Source organism: Myotis myotis, unplaced genomic scaffold (genome assembly GCF_014108235.1).
Source record: "Myotis myotis isolate mMyoMyo1 unplaced genomic scaffold, mMyoMyo1.p scaffold_m19_p_4, whole genome shotgun sequence".
Lineage (NCBI taxonomy): Eukaryota > Metazoa > Chordata > Mammalia > Chiroptera > Vespertilionidae > Myotis > Myotis myotis.
In genome coordinates this window covers 121497070-121519355 of record NW_023416346.1, presented here as the reverse complement: position 1 = coordinate 121519355, position 22286 = coordinate 121497070, and the positions used below count along the sequence as shown (strand labels likewise).

Below are 22286 nucleotides of genomic sequence, written 5' to 3'. Positions count from 1 at the left end.
CCATGGTAGTTCTTTGGATCTTCTGAGCTTATTACAAATCAGCTGTGTTTCCCTTACTCATATGTCACCATTCTCTTTTTTTATTCATGACTACTGTGTCTCTCCCTGCATCCCCACCCCCATTTCTCTGAGGAAATTTTTAATTACCACCCTGTCTCTGAGACTCCTCTCTGAGACTCCTCTTTTCGGGCACCTGCAGTCTCCTTAATCCAGCCAGGAACAAGGCAGGAAGGGTCCATTTTGTCTGGCTGCTCCTCTCCGAGATCCACGATCCCTCTGAATGTATTCTGCCACTCAGCACATGGACTATCACAATGGTATTCTGAATGCCTACCTTCACTTCCGGAGACACGTCACTCCTTCTTGTTCTCTTCATGATTTCATCTATTCTCTGGGAATCAAAAAGAACCAGGTAAGAGAAATATAAGACCAAAACCACATAAAATTATCTGGGACTATATGCAATTTCACATTTCTCAGAAAACTCATGAAAGAGAAACGTCAGCAGAGGATAATGAGTATAGAAAGGTTTTCCATTGGTTTTGAAGATGTACACCTTTGCCCTACTGACAAGGTCAAATGTTTGAAAGTAAACTAGTAACTATCTAGAATGTTGCTTTCATTTACATCCCATCTTTCTCCTTCCTCTCCCTAGGTTACCTAAAATTCAATAAATCACTACTTGCTATTCAAGAGGACCGCCCTAGAGAAAGTGAGGCTGAGATGCAAATCGGGAGGGGAGACCACAGATTGGTCTCCCGGCTCCCAGGCCTACAGCAACACAAAGCCCAGACTGGTACTAGGACACCATGAGAATGGACCTTTATAATCAGCCTCCTTAAACACAATGTTCTCTGCGAATGCATTAAATATAAATAGATCAAATACTTCAATTTAAAGGCAAAGACTGTCAAACTGGATTAAAATAACAAGTCCTGACTATATGCTGTTTACACTGATAAGGACATATATAGGTTCAAAGAAAAAGGACGGAAAAAGATTTACTATGCAAATACTAATCACAAATAGACTAACGAAGTAGATTTTAAGACAAGTATTACTGGAGATAAAGAAGGATTTTTCTAATGATAAAGGTGTCAACTCAATAGGAAAATTAAATAATTTGAAATATATATTCACCTAACAGCAGAGCTTCAAAACATATAAGACAAAAGTTGATAAAACTGTAAGGAGAAATGGACAAATCCATAACCACAGATGGAGCTTTTAACACTCCTCTCTCAGTAAATGATCGAACAAGATGACAGAAAACTAAGATGTAGCAGATCTGAACAACACTATCAATGAACCTGATCTAATTTGAGAATTCTAAGATCACTCTACCCAACAACAGCAAGAGTACTGAATTTGCCTCCTGTTCCTGCCTCATGCTCAGTCCTCCAAATCCCTTAGCTCTTACCTTCTTCCTCTCCAGTCGCTCCTGTTCAATCTGCAGCATGATTTGTTCTCTTTCTAGACGCATCTGTTTAGCTGCCTCCTGGGCCTTTGCTTCTGCTGCTTCCTTCTGATAGGAACAGGTAAACCAAGGCATAGGCTTTACTAAGTTAAGAAAACACTATAGTAATTCCCTGGGGTTTGCATGTGTTCCTTGACTCATCTCTACCCCAAAGTGGTGCTGCTCCAACATTCAATGTGGATTTACACAGCCGGTTCTATGACACAGCAGACTGGCTAGACCTCACTCATCTATCCTTGGTCCACCATGAAAGTCAAATGCAGACATTTCTCATATGTAGCCAAGGTCTTTCCATGTCTGATGGCAGCCTCTGGCCATGAAGTATATATGTGGCCAGGAGTTTTGGGAAGCTAATTCCCAAAGGATTGACTTTCAGCCATGAGAGGCAGAAGTTGGTAGATAACCCCGTTTCCTCACCCCTCAGAGGGACAATTCTAAGGCATGTTCCACAGTTTCTTAGATAGTCCCAAAGGCAGTGAGTTCCAGTTGCCCACAGTATTCCACTCATCAGTGCGCTTACATTGGCTTTCCATTCACTCCCCGGGTACCAGCTTCCTGGGATCTTCTCCTGAGTTAATTACTAGCACCCATATTCTCATCCAGGGTCTGTCTTTGAGGGAACCCAGACTGACATACAGAAAACATTACCAACTTCACTTTTATTGCCCAAATTAACTCATATATGCATATATTTTAATCCTCTCCCAAGGATATTTTTTCCATTGATTTTAGAGAGTGGAAGGGAGGAGAGAGGGAGAGAGGGAGAGAGGGAGAGAGAGAGAGAGAGGGAGAGAGAGAGAGAGAGAAACATCAATGTGATAGACATATCGATTGGTTGACTCCTACACGTGCCCTGACTGGGGGGTGGGGATTGGACCTGCAACCCAAGTACATGCCCCTGACTGGGAATCAAACCTGAGACACTTCAACCCTCCAATGTGCAGGCCATGCTCTAACCACTGAACATGCTGGCCAGGGCAAAGTAACTCATATTTAATAACCAGCCCAGTTGGTTTAAGAAAATACTTCAAGTAAATATTGAGTCATTCAAATTTAACTAATTTTACCTAATGTTAACTAAGGCCCTTAAGGCAAAGTCTATATGAAGACTCATAAGTACCTGCTTTTCAATCATGGCTTTTTCTTGCTTTTCTTTTTCTTGTTTTTCCTTTTCTTGTTCTTCTTTCAACAGTTGCTCCTCTTTGGCCTTCCTCTTGGCCTCCTCTTCCTCCAGTCTTTTCTTTTCCTCTTCCTGCCGCTTCTTTTCCTCTTCCTGCCGCTTCTTTTCCTCTTCCTGCTGCTTCTTTTCCTCTTCCTGCTTACGGGCTTCCTCTTCTAGGTGAAGTCTTTCCTCCTCTTCCTTTTTTTCCTGTTCCTCTCTCTCCAGCCTTTTGAGAACATAAGTGTTGTTAGAAGACAGGGACATGCTCAGCTCAAAAGGCAAACTGTCAAAGAACCGTGTGCTGACAGGAGTGTAATGCATGATATAGTCACAGACAAGTGCACCTGAATTAGTATCCACTTAAGAAAATGACTCATCCTTCCCAGGAAGCCACTCCAGCCCATATACTTACAAAAAAAAAAAAAATTAACGAAGGCTGACTCCACAGTCTGTTATAAAGAGTAATGATATTGTGAACATATTGTAATGAAGACACAGATGTTCCCCAGTCAATCTACAAATGACTATAGCCCCATCATTCTTTTTTTTTTTTTAAATCCTCACCTGAGGATATTTTTCCCATTGCTTTTTGGAAAGAGTGGAAGGGAGAGAGGGAGGGAGGGAGACAGAGACAAAGAGAGAGAGAGAAAAACATCAATGTAAGAGAGACACATCAATTGGCTGCCTCCCATCATGCCTCCACAGAGGCCAAGGATCAAAAAATCTGCAACCCAGGTACGTGTCCTTGACTGGGAATCGAACCCATGAATCTTTGGTGCACAGGCTGATGCTCTAACCACTTAGTACCATCGGCTAGAGCTTATTCTTATTTAATGACAATTCTTTAAAAACTAAGCAAAGTAAGTATTTTAATACTGACTTAACCTAGAAAAAACTAAATGTCTCAATGGCCACAAATGTGCCAGTCAACAATTTGAAAGCAGTGACTAGGGTTCCAAAGTTCACTTTGGGTTTTAATTGGCATATGACTTCTGAAGCAGCAAATGGAAGAAATGCTCCAAAGAAACTTGACATTTAATATAGAAATTAAAATATCTATTTTTCATTTATTTTGGAAATCTTTAAAAATCTGTCTTAGCTTTTATTCTTTGCTGTATAAAATTAAATGGCATTTGGACATGCCTTTTATCCACAGATGCAGAGTTGGTGATGTGATGATAGCTCTAGGCAGTGAGGGGAAATTCTGTAACATCTAAGCGCTTATTTTTACGTTTCTAGTGTTCTTCTTGCTCACATGCGTGTCACTTTCCTTATCTTTGAAAAAACGTGAGTAATCATACCTTGCAGTGTGCTCCTGACTGGCAATGTGACATATGGGCAAGACCAAGATTGCATTCTGACTGTGCCACTCACCGTGTGACCCTTCCTTGCAAAGTGACTGAACATCTCTGATGCCCATTTACAAAATGGAAACAGCTATATCATTGGCTCCATGACACCACTGTGAGAATGAAATGAGATAATGCATGGGAAGCACTTAGCACAATGCCTGGCTCTGGGTTGGTTCCCAAATGCTGGTTTGTCTTCCAATTTAAAATGAATCCTCTCTCCAACTCTTAATGTCCTTCTAAGAGCATCTATAAAACTGTGTCTTTCAGAAATTACCTTTATTTGGAAGCATGTGTCACTGACTTACTGGATGCTATTATACTGTTATAAAAAGATGAAGATTATAAAGAAGATTCTTCTATCCTAATGGTTGGCTTCAGGAATCGTGGAGACAGTTAGCCTATGTGTCACAAAAGAGATATTTTTAAAAGGTAAATAAATACTTAAAGACATCATTTAGCCTAAGACTGTAAAAGTGTCTGATAAACATATTCTACATTAGCAGAGGTTGCACTGCCCAGAAGCATTGCTACAACAACTGGAATTAACAACAGATATTCTGGAAATCTCTGGAGAAGAGCATTAGGGGGACGAATCAGGAAAAATACACACACAACAACCTCCAGTTCTTAGGTTCCCCAGTAAAAGGCTGAGTACGTCCAACATAGGATTATCACAAGTAGATGTGTGGAGAACAAGATTTATCCAGAGGTTAAGCAGAGCACTGTTTCAGTTCTCATTTCTTTTAAGGAGCCAGTTGTGACTGTCCCAGACAAGCTAATACACAAAGGATCTGCTGTGTGTGAATAAATGCCCAGTTGCTTCACCTTTCTCTTTAGGATCTGAAAAGCCACTCTGTTCCTTCCATTTTACCATGAGGACTTCAGAGGTGCCCAGTGCACACACACAGAGTAAATAACATATCCTCTTGACCCCTAAGTCTCCATAATCACCCACAACAGAAATTTCTCCCCACAGGCCCATTAGCCCCTGCCTGTCCCTCCCTATTACAGACAAAATTCCCTCCATTAACCACAATCTGCTTCCCCCAGAACTGGCTTCGCCTGTGTGAAACCAAGTCACTCAATGTCCTCTCCAAGGCTGCACATCCTTTCTCTTCCTGCTTAAAAAACTGGAGTGAACACGGATTTGGTCCTTTCTCCAGCCCCTCTTCTGCAGGTGGCCTGCACCCCATTGCCCTTGTCATCACTACTCAGTTCCCTACAGAGTTCACCAGACCTGTGTACAGTTCTGTCACCCTCTCCGTCCGTGTTCCTGTCACCTATTCCAAACCTGCCCCTCTTCCTCACCAGGTAGAAAGGATCAGAAAACTGTGGACCACGGTCATCCTTCAGCAGATGCATCCTTATCCCCATCACCAGCCATTGGTGAGGGTCTTCACTGAACAACTCGCAAGCTCCAGCACTTCACCACCTCCTGTCCCACCCTTTCACACTTACACCACATCCCCGACATGTGCTCAGCCTTGAGTTGTTCAATCTGTGGACAAGTATGTAGGTTTCACTATTCTCTCTTCCTTATGTGCTTAAAAGTCTTCAGTTTAAAAAGCTTAACCATTAACATGTTACACTTTGTCTTGTGTGATCTGCTCTCATCCCATCCTTCATTGCCTTCTCTCCTGACCTGTGCAGTCACTTGCTCCCTCTTCTCTGTGCCCCAAGCCTCCGGTCCCCCCCTGAGCACTTCCGGGATAGCATGGAGCCCACTCTGCTGCCCAACTCCAGGCTCAGGTAGTTCCCAGGACCCCTTGTGCCCTCCTGGGCTGCCAACACTGTTAGAGTAAGGCCCCAATAATGCTGACTGGTCATCTGTCCCTGGGCCTCAGCTAACACTCCAGCCTTTTGGCCCCATCCCTACCCCTGATCCCTGTGGAAACAGTCCAAACCTCTACCTTGTCTCAGTCTTCAATATCCTCCTTTGTTGATTGCATCACCAACCACTTTACAGAGAAGCCCGGGGCCACCTGATCTGAGCTTTTGCCCTCTATTTCACTGTTGCTCAGAAATTTCAAAAGGACTATAAATGCTACCACTTGTGCTATTAATCACACACTCTCCCACACCATGCTCCCGCCACTCTCCTGTGTCCTTCCATCATTTGACCCTTCTACACTTACCTTTCCATGGCCTGGGAAAACGTTCAGGTCTCAGGTGTCCCAAACAAATCTCCCCTGCCTTCCACTCACAGCCTCTTAACATCCAGCTGACGGTTCATCCTCTCCCCTCTCACCTCTTCCAAGCTGGCTTAGGTCTCCCCATATCAAATTTCCCTCCCAAATGTCGGTTCATCTCCTAAATGTCAAGACTTTTCCTCAGCCTCGACATATATTGTAGGTACAGATATCCTTAAAGGTCTCTCCTGTGAGGACCTCTCCCCAGCCCTGTGTTTATGAGGCTCTCCCTCCTGCCTTGGCTGCCGCGATGCCCACCACCCCACATTGCTGGGCTTCACCTGCCCCAACAGCCAACCACCTACAGCAGTGATGGCGAACCTATGACACATGTGTCAGAGGTGACACGCGAACTCATTTTTTTGGTTGATTTTTCTTTGTTAAATGGCATTTAAATATATAAAATAAATATCAAAAATATAAATCTTTGTTTTACTATGGTTGCAAATATCAAAGAATTTCTATATGTGACACGGCACCAGAGTTAAGTTAGGGTTTTTCAAAATGCCGACATGCCGAGCTCAAAAGGTTCGCCATCACTGACCTAGAGGCTCAGCCAGTGAGGCGTGATTCTGAGTGGCAGAAGGACCTCTTATGTGGACATTGTGACCTTGCTCATGGGGGCTAACTTGAATGTCTTTCTGTGTGGGCACCTAACAGCTATTTTAGCTTCTTGACGTGACTTACCGGCCCCACTTTGGAATCATAGTAAGATCTCTGGCTTACTGGTTTCTGTCAGTGCCTTCCTCAGGGTAGACCTGGGCTCCAGGCTTTCTTGTCCCAACTCCAAGAGTCCTGATTTACATCTTAGCCCACCCACAAGCCCAGGGGCTATGCCCTGCTCTGTGTGCTTCCAAGAGAGCCCTGATGTCACTGCTAGTGGGCTCTGGATCAGCTTTTGCTCTTCTTCCTAAGCCCCAGCTATCTGGATTCTTGTCAGCCCTGCTGTTCTGAATAGTCTCATCCCTGATGGCATTTCCCTCACCAGTTTGTGACAATAATTGGCTTTCCACAGTTTGACTCAAGGACCTTTATTTTTTCTTGGCAACTGCATGTCTGTGGCATTGGCTCTAAGCTCAAAACAGATGTGGGATGATCTTATTGTAAGTGATATCCACTGTGTTTCATACCCAAATTGTCTGGTATTTTCTCACCTCCCATGTGGTGCTAGGCAAAGCTTCACATTCTGGCAAGAGAGAGGAAAACTGGTTTTGGGTCAAATATATTACTCTCATTTTTAGTTAGGCACCAGGCGTCAACTCCATTTTCAATCAGCTGAACATTTTGCAGGCACTTTCAACTTAGTGTGTCTAAAGTCAAATAGATAGTTTTTACCCTCTAAAATCAATTCCTTCTGTCCTTCCTTTATCGGTTATTGGGTATACCATTCTCCTAAGTCCATAGAGACTCAACCCTCAGCATCAACTCTGAATTGGCCAGTTTTGTTAGGTTGTGCAAGTCTGCAGACTGGAGCTGGCCCACTTGACATGAACTCACCCTCCCTTTTTCAGGTTTACCTTCACCACACTGCATTAGCCTTTGCCTTCTCTTAGCCCGAAACTGCAATGGTGTCTTAGATGGGTCTCTATCTCCTTCTCTGCCTTCTTTGTACATGTACTGAGTGCCAGTGCCAGTGATCCAAGGACTGTATCCCAGCCTTTCAAGATGCTTACTAGGGGTAAGCAGGCCAGTGAACAGACAAGGCTGTGTTAGCCGAACAGCTGGGCTCAGGAAGGGGGAAGAGGAAGAGATATCAGTTCTCTCCTAGGGGCAAGGCCAGAAAGGCTGCAGACAGGAAGCTAGGCTTGACCTGAGTCTGGAGAAAAGGTGGGTCTGGTGAGGAGCATGAGTCCATGTGCAGCAGAGGGAAAGCAGAGGTGTGGAATCACATGGTGAGGGCCTATCAGGGACTCTGCACGCCAGTGTCTAGAATGCTGGAGGAGGAGGGGCAGGTGGTGGCCAGGTCCTGCCCAGCCTTGAAGGCCTGGTGATGGGTTTGGATGGATCCTGTGGGCAAGGGAGTTACTGGCTTATTAAGGAATGGGAGCATGACAATGATACTATGTGTGAATAGTCACTGGGAACACAGTGTGAATAGCAGACAAGCTCTAGGAGACCTAGAGCAGGGAGCTCAGCTCGGATGCCACAGACACAGTCCAGGTGAGAGACAACAAGGTTTGGAGCTTAAAGAAGAGGATGGGCTGGAGGGGAAAGGAGAGGAGAGAGATGCGAAAGAGGCAGCCTGGATAGACCTGGCAGATGGGACACTGAGGAAGAAGGAGAGGGAAGAGTTGGAAGCTGGCTGAGACTTCTGATTTAGGTGACTGGAAAGATGGGGGCACGGAGCTTGTGAAAGAAAAATGAAGTTTGGGAGAAAGATAATAAGGCCTGCTTGAAAAATGCTTGGTTTGAAGTGTATGTAGCACACACTCAAATGAAAGTATAAGGCAGTTCGAAATATGGCCTCTATCCAATAGAACTTTCTATGATGAGGGAAATGTTCTAGAGATCCATGATGGCCATGGTAGCTACTAGCCATGCACCTGATGTGTACTTGAAATGTGGCTAGTACAGCTGAGGAACTGAAGTTTACCTAATTGCAGTGAATTCACATTTCGGTAGCCACATGGGACTAGAGGCTATAGTGGTGGACAGTGCAGCCCTCGCAAGAGACCAAGCCGTAGGCACAGATTCAGGAGCTACCAGTACGCATGTGTTGCTTAATGCCACTCTTGTACCAGAAAGTATTGAAGGTTCACAGAATAAGAAGAAATTAGCTTCAGAAGCAGATAAAAAGGGAAAATGAGAGTAGAAAGGGAGGTGAGAGCAGAGTTGGTTTAGCACACCAAATGCCCATTATGAACCCATGGTGTGAAATGTGAGCCCCAAATCTTTTGAAGTTGGAGAAACTCGCGGCGTGACAGGGGCACTGGCAGAGCAGAGGATTGTCAGGTGAAACTGGCCAAGGACTGAGGACTGGGAGCCCAGATGACACGTGAGTGGAGGAAGGAGACCAAGAAGGATAGGCCAAAGAAGCCAGGGCAAGCTGGACAAGGTGAAAGCCAACAAAGAAATGGCTTAGGCATCTGGCAGTTGGGTGGAATGGTGAGTGTGATATATGAGGACTGAATGTGAGTTAAGGAAACAGACAGGAGTACAGTCAATTATTTCAGGAGCTGAGCTATGAAGAAAATGTGAGACAGGGTAGATGCTGGAAGGGAAAGAACTTCACCTTCCTCAGCACATAGCTATAATCATGTTACTCACCTGTTCAGGGCCTGCAATTACCAAGGCCTGTCATTTGAGGTCCTGGGGTTCATCTTCATCTTCTGTGACCTCCCTTCACACACCCTATGGTACACCCAAACCAGCCCAAGCTCACCAGTCAACAAAAAGGTCTGCCGCTGGCAGGTGGGAAAATCATCAGAGAAGCCTGGTATTTGAAGAAGGAACCAGCCAGACTACCCACCCACCACCACCACTTAAAAAAAAAAATCAGTAAGCCTATAATCAGAGACCACAAAAGACCTGTCAAGGTCACTTCAGGATCGAGAATACTCTATTATTTATTACTCTCAATTCAGTGCCAGTCTTGAAGTGCTGCTTCCTGTCATGTTAATTCTCTAAATAGTATTGGACTGCACTCTGTGATTATCCTGAAAGCTTCCTTTATCAAGTTAAGAGATAAAATCTACCTTGCCTTTCCACATGCATTCCTTTCTGAATATAAAGTTCAGAAAAGCCAGGCTGTCTATATGTTGACCAAATACCCATTACTAACAATGCAGTAGTTCTCAAATATTGGTGAGCTGTTGAGGCAGGACAGGGCCTATGCCTGTGCGTTTTCACTGCACGTCTGGGATGATTTGGACACCCTCCAAAGTTTAGGGACCAGTCTTCTGTCATGATCCAGGATGGGAGTCCCCATACCCTATATCTCATGAACTACGAGGTAGGCTTCCTACTCACTGAGTGGTCTCTGCTCAACCCTCTTCTCTCTCATTTTGGGGTGTGAGTTAGGATAATTTAGATGAAAAACATGATTCAGGAAGCAGAATCAAAACCCTTACATACACAAACTCCTGTTTTTTCAGGGAGAACCTTATTCTATAAGCAAAGCTCGAACTCCTTTGATAGCTCTATGAGGTCTGGTTGGTCCTAGAGTCCAAGAGGAAAATGGGAAGCTGCTGGTAACATTTAGATCCCGGAGCTATGAGTTTCCAGGTCGCCTGAAAAGACCAAAGTTCCATCGCTGTTAATAACATCTAGTAAAAGGTACAGTCTCCTAGACACCTACCAGGCAGATCTATACTTCCACCGACGCTTTATCAACTCCAGCACTAGAAAGAAAGGAGAGTTGCTCTTTCCACCAAAGCCTTTGGGGCAAGATCGCAGCAAAACTCTGAGCATCTGGAATTCCAAGATGGTGGCGGATTAAGTGGAGGCTACACTGACATTCTCCCAGGACCAAACTGTAATTACAATTAAAATATAGAAAAACCATCCTGAACAACCAACTAAAAACTAGCTAGAGAAAACCCTTATAATGAAGGACGTAAAGTAGAGACCACATAAAGACTGATAGGAAGTGCAGAGGCAAGAGAGGCATGGCCTGGCTCCCACAGGCAGCAGCTGAAGTTCTGGAGGGAAATCTTAGCTGTGGCGGGTTCCCACCCACACTTTGGGCAGAAAACATGATTCAGGAATATATATTCTGTCTACAAGAGACCCACCTTAGAACAAAAAACTCACACAGGATGAGAGTAAAGGGATGGAAAAAAATTTTCAATGCAAATGGAAACAAACAAAAAAGCTGGGGTAGCAATACTCATATCTGACAAAATAGACTTAAAAATGAAGGCCATCACAACAGATAATAAAGGTCACTACATAATACTAAGGGGATTGATACAAGACATAAACCTGGTAAACATATATGCACCCAATACAGAAGCACCTAAAAATGTGTGTGTGTGTGTGTGTGTGTGTGTGTGTGTGTGTAAAACACTATCTGGAGTATTTTAAGGGAGAGATTGACAGCAATGCAGCCATAGTAGGGGACTTTAACAACCCACTAACTTCACTGGATATATCTTCCAGACAAAAAATCAACAAGGAAACAGTGACTCTAAATGACACATTAGATCAGATGGATTTAATTGACATTAACAGAACATTTCACCTCAAAGTTGCAGAATATACATTTTTCTCAAAATGCATATTCCACATGTTAGGACACAAAACAAGTCTCTACAAGTTCAAGAAGATGGAAATCATATCAAGCATCATCTCAGATCACAGGGGCATGAAATTAGAAATCAACTCAAAAATATTCAAACACGTGTGCTTCTCATCCGCTCCCTCCCTACCGGCCTTCCCCTCTTGTGTCCCCAGGTGTAACCCGTCTCTTCCTTCTCCTCCGCCTCAGATGGAGTCACCGCCAAGATGCAGATTTTTGTGAAAACCCTCACGGGGAAGACCATCACTCTCGAGGTCTTGAACCCTCGGATACGATAGAAAATGTAAAGGCCAAGATCCAGGATAAGGAAGGAATTCCTCCTGATCAGCAAAGACTGATCTTTGCTGGCAAGCAACTGGAAGATGGGAGTACTTTGTCTGACTACAACATTCAAAAGGAGTCCACGCTTCATCTTGTGTTGAGATGTCGTGGTGGTACCAAGAAAAGGAAAAAGTAGTCTTACACCACTCCCAAGAAGAACAAGCATAAGAGAAAGAAGGTTAAGCTGGCTGTCCTGAAATACTACAAAATGGATGAGAATGGCAAAATCAGTCGCCTTCGTCAGGAGTGCCCTTCAGATGAATGTGGTGCTGGAGTTTTTATGGCCAGCCACTTTGACAGACATTATTGTGGCACATGCTGTCTGACCTATTGCTTCAACAAACCAGATGACAAGTAATTGTATTTGGGTTCATAAAAGACACGAACTAAAAAATAAGAAAATAATCCAAACACATGGAGGCTAAATCACATGTTATTAAACAATGAATGGGTTACCAATGAGATCAAGGAAGAAACAAAAACTTCCTGGAAACAAATAAAAATGAATACAAACAACCCAAAATCTATGAGACACAGTGAAAGCAATCCTGAGAGGGAAATTCATAGCACTACAAGCCTACCTCATAAAACAAGAAAAATTTTCAATAAACTATCTAACACCATAACTTAAAGAACTAGGAAAAGGCCAATAAGAAAAGCCCAGAGGAAATAGAAGGAAGGAAATGATAAAGATCAGAGTGGAAATATGACACAGAGACTAAAAAAAAAAATACAAAAGATCAATGAAACCAAGAGCTGGTTCTTTGAAAGGATAAACAAGATTGATGAATCTTTAGCCAGACTCATCAAGAAACAGAGAGAGAAGATCCAAATCAATAAAATTAGAAATGAAAAGGGTGAAATAACAACTGACACCTCAGAAATACAAAAGATGGTAAGAAAATACAAGGAGAGGGAGAAATAGAAACATCAATGATGAGAATCACTGATTGCCAATGAGAATCACTGATTGCCAACTACCGCACACCCCCCACTGGGGATCGAGCCCACAAACTGGACATGTGCCCTTGACCAGAATCGAACCTGGGACCCTTCAGTCCACTGGCCAACGCTCTATCCACTGAGCCAAACCAGCTAGGGCCCATTTTTGATAAAAACTCTCAGCCAAGTGGGAATAGAGCGATTATACTTCAACATAATAAAGGCCATGTATGACAAACCTACAGTGAACATCATACTCCAGTGATGACAAACCGATGACACACATGTCAGAAGTGACATGTGAACTCATTTTTTTGGTTGATTTTTCTTTGTTAAATGGCATTTAAATATATAAAATAAATATCAAGAATATAAATCTTTGTTTTACTATGGTTGCAAATATCAAAAAATTTCTATATGTGACACGGCACCAGAGTTAAGTTAGGGTTTTTCAAAATGCTGACGTGCCGAGCTCAAAAGATTTGCCATCACTGTCATACTCAATGGGCAGAAACTAAATCCATTTCCCCTAAGAACAGGAAAAAGATAGGGATGTCCACTTTCACCGCTCTTATTCAACATAGCACTGGATATCTTAGCCACAGTGATCAAAAAAGGAAGAAAAAGTAAAAGGCATCCAAATTGGAAAGGAGGAACTAAAACTGTCATTTTTCGCAGATGACATGATATTATACATAGAAAACACTAAAGACTCCATAAAAAACTACAGGACTTGCCCTGATCTGTTTGGCTCAGTGGATAGAATGTCGGCCTGCGGACTGAAGGGTCCCAGGTTCAATTCCAGTCAAGGCAACCCCAGTAGGGAGTGTGCAGGAAGCAGCTGAATCAATGTTTCTCTCTCATCGATGTTTCTAACTCTCTATCCCTCTCCTTCTCCCTTCCTCTCTGTAAAATATCAATAAAATATATATATTTTTAAAAAACTACAGGACTTAACTGAATGCGACAATGTAGCAGGAAACAAAATTAACACCCAGAAATCAATGGCATTTTTATACACCAATATTAAACTCTCAGAAAGAGAAATGAAAAAAATCAATCCTGTTTACCACTGCAACAACAACAAAAAATTAAGATACTTAGGAATAAAGTTAACAAAGGAGATAGAAGACCTGTACTCAGAAAACTACAAGACATTGAAAAGAGATAGAGGAAGATATAAACAAGTAGAAGAATATACCATATTCATGGATTGGTAGAATCAACATCATTAAAATGTCCACACTACTTAAAGCAATCTATAGATTCAATGCAATCCCTATTAAAACACCAACAGCATATTTCATATATCTAGAACAAACACTACAAAAATTTATATGGAACCCAAAAAGACTCTGAATAGCTGCAGCAATTTTGAGAAAGAAGAACAAAGTTGGAGGAATCACAATATTGGATTATAAGTTATACTACAAAGCCATCCTACTCAAAACAGCCTGGTACTGGCACACAAACAGGCAGATAGATCAATGGAACAGAACAGAGACCCCAGGAATCAACCCAAGGCATTATGCTCAATTAATATTTGACAAAGGAGGCAAGAGCATACAATGGAGTAAAGACAGTCTTTTCAATAAATGGTGCTGAGAAAATTGGACAGATACATGCAAAAAAAAAAAAAGAAAGAAAGAAAAAAAGAAAGAAAGAAAGAAACTAGACCAACTTACACCATACATAAGAATAAACTAAAAATGGATGAAAGACTTAAATATGTCATTAAACCATTAAAATTTTAGAAGAAACCATAGGCAGTATAATCTCAGATATCTTTCATAAAAATCTGTTTATGAATACATCTCCTAGGCCCTAGGACTACATCAAAATAAAAAGCTTTTGCATAGCAAAAGAAACCATCAACAAAACAATAAGAAAGCCCATTGCATGGGAGAACATATTTGTATTTGATATGGGGTCAATTTCCAAAATATATAAGGAACTCATACAACTTAACAAAAAGAAGACAATCCAGAGGAGAAAATGGCGACCAGCAGGAAGGTAGGGAGGGAGAGAGTGTGAGAGCGCAAGGAAGTGATAAAGGAGTGTGTGGACGCGTGTGGTGTGTGTGTATGAGCTAGGGACAGTTAGATTCTGCAGGTCTTCTAAGGGGCTGCTAAACCGGGCAGTCTTAGGCGGCGGAGTCCCGCTCCCTGCGCGGACACTCCTGGGCGGCCAGCACAGGCACGGCGACCACGCCATCTTGGGAAACAGAGCTGCTTGAGACTACGATCCTGGCCTCAGCACCACCCAGTCTGATCGCAGCCACCGGGGACAGAGACCTGTGACCACAGCTACAGACCTGCGGACACCAAAAGTTCAGAAATCCCCACGGCAGATCCGTGAGTAACAGAGCCCATCCCCCCTTCCCGCAGGCTTGCGGGCAGCGCCAGAGTAACTAACTGATAGACCCACCCCTTGCCAGGGCCTCAGAGCTCCAGGAACTTTAGCCTGGAAGTGCGCGAGCACCTTGGAACTGATCCCGCTCCAGGAACTTTAGCCTGGAAGTGCGCAAGCACCTTGGAACTGATCCCGCGTAGGGCCGGCTTCTGAGCCCTGGGATGGGAGCAATCGAGCGAACACTGGGAATTTGTCCCGCTTATCACAGGCCCAGGGACCCCAATTCTCTGGGCAGGAGGCAGCACCAAGCACCAGTGACTTGACTGTGTTTCTTATCACCTGCGCCTGAGATCCTGATTCCCTGTGCATTCATACTAAGAGCCAGTGACTCCAATTCCTGGTGCAAGGGCATACAGGGACCCTGATTCTCAAGGCAAGGTCGTGCGAAGCAACAGAGACTCTGATACTGGATTCTGGGGAACTCTGACTCCTGGCGCACGCTAGGGGGCTCTGGTTTTCAAAACGCTTCAGGGGGGTCTCTGTTTCAGCACGGTGCAGGCAGGGTCCCTGATTCTAAGGGTGCCTACGAGGCCACACTGAGCGCTGACTACACTGACTCTGAGCGAGCCTGGTTCCCACCAACCCACCACAACCACACATCTTAGTGTCAGAGCTCTTCAGTGACACTAGGGTGGTGGGAGGCTCCCACTGCACATGGCCCAGGCCCACGCAACTCGACATTTGAACCATCGGGAGATAATCAGAATGAAGAGACGAAACAACACCCAGAGGAAAGACAATGAGGAGTCACCAAGAAAGGACATTAATGAAGCTGAAGCATGCAACATGACAGAAAAAGAATTCAGAGTAATGGTTGTACAATTCATTCACCGGATGGATGAGAAAATCAACAACCTATGCAAGAATCAGGAAGAAATGAAAAGTGATATAGCTACAATCAAAAACACCATGGAAAGTTTCAACAGCAGACTAGAAGAAGCAGAGGACAGAATTACTGAATTAGAAGATAAGGCAGAGAAACAAGCTCAATCTGAACAGCAACTGGAGAAAAAAATTAAAAAGCAGGAGGAGAGCCTAAGGGAGCTTCGGGACAACATGAAACGAAGTAACATATGCATAATAGGGCTGTAAGAAGGACAAGAAGAGCAGCAAGGATTAGAAAATCTATTTGAAGAAATAATGTCAGAAAACTTCCCAGATATGGGGAAGAAAAAAGTTACAGAAGTACAGAGAGTCCCAGGCAAGATGAACCCCAAAAGACCCACACCAAGACACATCATAATAACGATGGCAAATGTACAAGACAAAGACAGAATCTTAAAGGCTGCAAGAGAGAAACAGAGAGTTACCTACAACGGATCCCCCATCAGATTATCAAATGATTTCTCAACAGAAACACATCAGGCCAGAAAAGAATGGACAGAAATTTACAAAGTGATGCAAAGCAAAGGACTGAATCCAAGAATACTCTATCCAGCAAGGCTATCATTCAAAATTGAAGGGGAAATAAGAAGCTTCACAGACAAAAAAAGGCTAAGGGAGTTTATCACCACCAAGCCAGCAATGCAAGAAATGCTAAAGGGACTGGTGTAAAAAGAAGAAATAAAAAGCCCAGAAAGAAAACAGCCACAAAAAAAAAATAGAAATGGCTACAAATAAGTACCTTTCAATAATAACTTTAAACGTAAATGGACTAAATGGTCCAATCAAAAGACATCGAAGTGGCTGAATGGATAAAAAAACATGACCCATATATTTGCTGTCTACAAGAGACCCACCTCATTAGAAGGCACTCACACAGACTGAAAGTGAAGGGATGGAAAAATATCTTTCAGGCAAATGGAAATGAAAAAAAAGCTGGGGTAGCAATACTTATATCAGACAAAATAGACCTCAAAGTGAAGGCCATAACAAGAGATAAGGAAGGCCACTTCATAATACTAACAAGAGGATATAACTCTGATAAACATATATGCACCCAATGCAGGAGCACCCACATACATAAGAAAACTCCTGGAAGATATCAGGGGAGAGATCGACAACAATACAATCATAGTAGGGGACTTTAATACACCACTGACATCACTGGATAAATCCGCTAGACAAAAACTCAGCAAAGAAACAGCAATCCTAAATGACTCACTAGATCAGATGGACTTAATTGACATCTTCAGAACACTTCACCCCAAAGCCACAAAATGTACGTTCTTCTCAAGTGCTCATGGGGACATCTTCAAAAATAGACCACATATTGGGTCACAAACAAAGTCTCCCCAAATTCAAGAAGATTGAAATCATACCAAGCATCGTCTCAGACCACAAGGCCATAATATTAGAAATAAACTACAACAAAAACAACTCAAAATACTCAAACACTTGGAAGCTGAATAGCACGTTATTAAATATTGATTGGGTTACCGATGAGATCAAAGAAGAAATTAAAAACATCCTGGAAACCAATGACAATGAAAACACAACAATCCAAAACCTTTGGGATGCAATGAAAGCAGTCCTGAGAGGGAAGTTTATAGCTCTACAGGCCTATCTCAACAAACAAGAAAAAATGGTAGTAAATCATCTAAATCTACAGCTCAAAGAATTAGAAAGAGAGCAACAAGAAAAGCCCAGAGTGAGCAGAAGGAAGGAGATAATAAAGATTAGAGCAGAAATAAATGACATAGAGACCAAAAAAACAATACAGAAAATCAATGAAACAAAGAGCTGGTTCTTTGAAAGGATAAACAAGATTGACAGACCTCTAGCCAGGCTCACCAAGAAGCAAAGAGAAAGGACCCAAATAAACAAAATCAGAAACGATAGAGGCGAAATAACAACAGACCCCACAGAAATACAAATGATTGTTAAAAAATACTATGGACAGCTCTACTCCAACAAACTAGACAACATGGAGGAAATGGACAAATTCCTAGAAAAATACAACATTCCAAAACTCAATCAGGAAGAATCTAAAAATCTCAACAGACCAATAACTATGGAAGAAATTGAAGCAGTCATCAAAAAGCTTCCATCAAACAAAAGCCCAGGACCAGACGGCTTCACAGGGGAGTTTTACCAAACATTCAAGGAAGAACTAAAACCTATCCTCCTCAGACTACTACAAAAAATTCAAGAGGAAGGAACACTTCCAAGCTCATTCTATGAAGCCAGCATCACCCTAATACCAAAGCCAGGTAAAGACAACACAATGAAAGAGAATTACAGGCCAATATCCCTCATGAACATAGATGCCAAAATCCTCAACAAAATCTTAGCAAATCAGATCCAGCAGTACATCAGAAAGATCATACACCACAACCAAGTAGGATTTATCCCAGGGATGCAAGGATGGTACAATATCCGCAAATCAATAAATGTGATACATCACATAAACAAATTGAAAGAAAAAAACCCCATAGTCATATCAATTGATGCAGAAAAAGCATTTGACAAAATTCAACACCCATTTTTGATAAAAACTCTCAGCAAGGTGGGAATTCAAGGATCATACCTCAACATAATAAAAGCCATATATGACAAACCCACAGCCAACATCATACTCAATGGACAAAAACTAACACCATTTGCCCTAAGAACAGGAACAAGACAGGGATGCCCACTCTCACCACTCCTGTTCAACATAGTACTGGAAGTATTAGCCATTGCAATTAGACAAGAAGAAGAAATAAAAGGCATCCAAATTGGAAAAGAAGAAGTAAAACTGTCCTTATTTGCAGATGACATGATATTATACTTAAAAAACCCTAAAGACTCCATCAATAAACTATTAGACTTAATAAAAGAATTTGGCAATGTAGCAGGATACAAAATTAACGCCAAGAAATCTATGGCATTTCTATACACCAATAGTGAATGTGCAGAGAGACTAAAAAAGCAATCCCATTTACCATCGCACCAAAAAGATTAAGCTACCTAGGAATAAACTTAACTAAAGAGGTAAAAGACCTCTTCTCAGAAAACTACAGGACGTTGAAAAAAGAGATAGAGGAAGACATAAAGAAATGGAAGAACATACCATGTTCTTGGATTGGTAGAATCAACATCATTAAAATGTCCATACTGCCCAAAGCAATCTATAAATTTAACGCACTTCCCATTAAAATACCAATGGCATATTTCACAGACCTACAACGTACTCTCCAAAAATTCATCTGGAATAAAAAACGACCCCGAATAGCTGCAGCAATCCTGAGAAAGAACAAAGTAGGTGGGACCTCAATACCAGATATCAAGCTGTATTACAAAGCCACTGTTCTCAAAACTGCCTGGTACTGGCATAAGAACAGACATATAGATCAATGGAATAGAATAGAGAGCCCAGAAATCAGCCCCAACCAATACGCTCAATTAAGATTTGACAAAGGAGGCAAGAACATACAATGGAGTCAAGATAGTCTCTTCAATAAATGGTGTTGGGAAAATTGGACAGATACATGCAAGAAAATGAAACTAGACCACCAACTTACACCATACACAAAAATAAACTCAAAATGGATAAAGGACTTAAATATACGACGGGAAACCATACAAATACTAGAAGAATCCAAAGGCAACAAAATCTCAAACATATACCGAAGCAATTTCTTCACCGATACAGCTCCTAGGGCATTGGAAACTAAAGAGAAAATACACAAATGGGACTACATCAAAATAAAAAGCTTCTGCACAGCAAAAGAAACTATCAACAAAACAACAAGAAAACCCACTGTGTGGGAAAACATATTTGCCAATGTCATATCTGATAAGGGCCTAATCTCCAAAATTTATAGGGAACTCATACAACTTAACAAAAGGAAGATAAACAATCCAATCAAAAAATGGGCCAAGGATCTAAATATACACCTTTCAAAAGAGGACCGTCAGAAAGCCAAGAGACATATGAAAACATGCTCAAAGTCACTAATCCGAGAGATGCAAATCAAAACAACAATGAGGTACCATCTCACACCTGTCAGACTGGCTATCATCAACAAATCAACAAACGACAAGTGTTGGAGAGGATGTGGAGAAAAAGGAACACTTGTGCACTGTTGGTGGGAATGCAGACTGGTGCAGCCACTATGGAAGACAGTATGGAGTTTCCTCAAAAAACTACAAATGGAACTCCCATTTGACCCTGTGATCCCACTTCTTGGAATATATACCAGGAAACCAGAAACACCAATCAGAAAGGATATATGCACCCCTATGTTCATAGCAGCACAATTCACCATAGCTAAGATCTGGAAACAGCCTAAGTGCCCATCTGTAGATGAATGGATTAGAAAACTGTGATACATCTACACGATGGAATACTATGCTGCTGTAAAAAAGAAAGAACTCTTACCATTTGCAACGGCATGGATGGAACTGGAGAGCATTATGCTAAGTGAAATAAGCCAGTCAATGAAGGAAAAATACCACATGATCTCACTCATTTCTGGATAATAAAGACCATTATAAACTTATGAACAAAAATAGATACAGAGGCAGAGCTGCCTCGAACAGTCTGTCAAACTACAGCAGGAAGGCCGGGGAGGGTGGGAGGGCAGGAGGGGGGTGGGTAAGAGATCAACCAAAGGACTTGTATGCATGCATATAAGCATAACCAATGGACATAAGACACTGGGGGGTAGGGGAGGCCAGGGGATTGTCAAGGGCGGGGGAAAAAAAGGAGACATATGTAATACTCTTTGTAATACTTTAAGCAATAAAAAAAAAAAAGAAGACAATCCAATTAAAAAATGGGCAAAGGACCTAAATAGACACTTCTCCCAAGGGGACATACAGATGGCCAAGAGACATATGAAAAAGTGCTCAAAGTCACTAATCATCAGAGAAATGCACACAGACACGTCAGAATGGCTATCATTAACAAATCAACAAATGCCAAGTTCTGGCGACAATGTGGAGAAAAGGGAACCTAGTACACTGCTAGTGGGAATGCAGACTGGTACAGCCATTATGGAAAACAGAATGGAGTTTCCTCAAAAAGTTAAATATGGAACTACAATTTGACCCAGTGATCCCATTTCTAGGAGTATATCCTAAAAATCCTAAATCCAATCAGAAAGAATATATGCACCCCTATGTTCATAGCAGCACAAATTATAATAGCTAAGATCTGGAAACAGCCCAAGTGCCCATCAATAGACGAGTGACTAAAAAGCTGTGGTACATATACATCATGGAATATTATGCAGCAATAAAAAAGAAGGATCTCTTACCCTTTGAGAGAGCATGGAGAGACCTGGAGAGTATCATGCTAAGTGAAATAAGTCAAGTCAGCCCTAGCCAGCTTGGCTCAGTGGATAGAGCATCAGCCTTTGGACTGAAGGGTCCCAGGTTCGATTATGGCCAAGGGCACATGCCTGGGTTGTGGGCTCGATCCCCAGTAGAAGGTGTGTAGGAGGCAGCCAATCAATGATTCTCTCTCATCATTGATGTTTCTCTCTCTCTCTCCTTCTCCCTTCCTCTCTGAAATCAATAAAGAAATATATATATATATATAAGTCAGTCAGAGAAAGACAAGTATCACATGATCTCACTCATATGTGAAATCTAATGAAAAAAATAAACTGATGAACAAAATAAATCCAGAGACATAGAAGCATGGAACAGACTGATAAATCTCAGAGGGAAGGCAGAGGTGGGTGGGTGGGGAAAGATTAACCAAAGAACTTGTATGCATATATGCATAACCCATGGACACAGACAATAGGGTTGTGAAGGCCTGGGGAGGGGGTGGGTGTGGGGTGGAGGGGGTCAATGGAGAAAAAGTGGGGACATCTGTAATACTTTCAGCAATAAAGAGAAATAAAAAAAAAAACCCTGAGTACCCCCATACCTGTCTTGCTCCATCTTTTCCAGCCTCTCCTGTTCCTTCTGTTCCTTCTGCAGCCGGGCCTGGCGTCTCTTTTCTGCCAGGATCTTTGCGGCCTCTCCTGCATTGGTGGTACCTGCAATAGGCTTCCCTGAGGCTGCACCAGAGGGATCAAGGGAAATGAAATTGATCACACTCACTTAGCAGCTGCCACTTGAAAGGGAAGATCCTACCCAGTGGGGGATGGGAAATGCCGCAGGACTGGCACAATTAGCCACTGAGCAGAGATGCTGCAATGGGCGGCTATGACTGGAATATATTTCACAGTGGAGAGCAGTGGAAAGGCTAGGAGGAGAGATAAGGTCACTAGCAGGTCCCACAGCAGCCACCATCCCTGCGCCCATCTGGGTG

General features: G+C 42.5%; 1 protein-coding gene and 1 pseudogene across 7 annotated transcripts in view; one reads left to right on the top strand and one right to left on the bottom strand.

The window, feature by feature from the left end:
- MAP7D2 (MAP7 domain containing 2) overlaps positions 1–22286 on the bottom strand; it is a 109680-nt gene that overhangs the window by 7829 nt on the left and 79565 nt on the right. For all 7 annotated transcript variants that reach the window (XM_036305491.1, XM_036305498.1, XM_036305492.1 and 4 more), the window contains 4 exons: positions 21900–22032; positions 2598–2865; positions 1421–1525; positions 335–391 (listed from right to left, as the gene is read on the bottom strand). In XM_036305491.1, coding sequence (XP_036161384.1) covers positions 335–391; positions 1421–1525; positions 2598–2865; positions 21900–22032 — 563 coding nt within the window. The remainder of the gene's footprint in view (positions 1–334; positions 392–1420; positions 1526–2597; positions 2866–21899; positions 22033–22286) is intronic.
- LOC118654186 lies at positions 11626–12128 on the top strand (annotated as a pseudogene).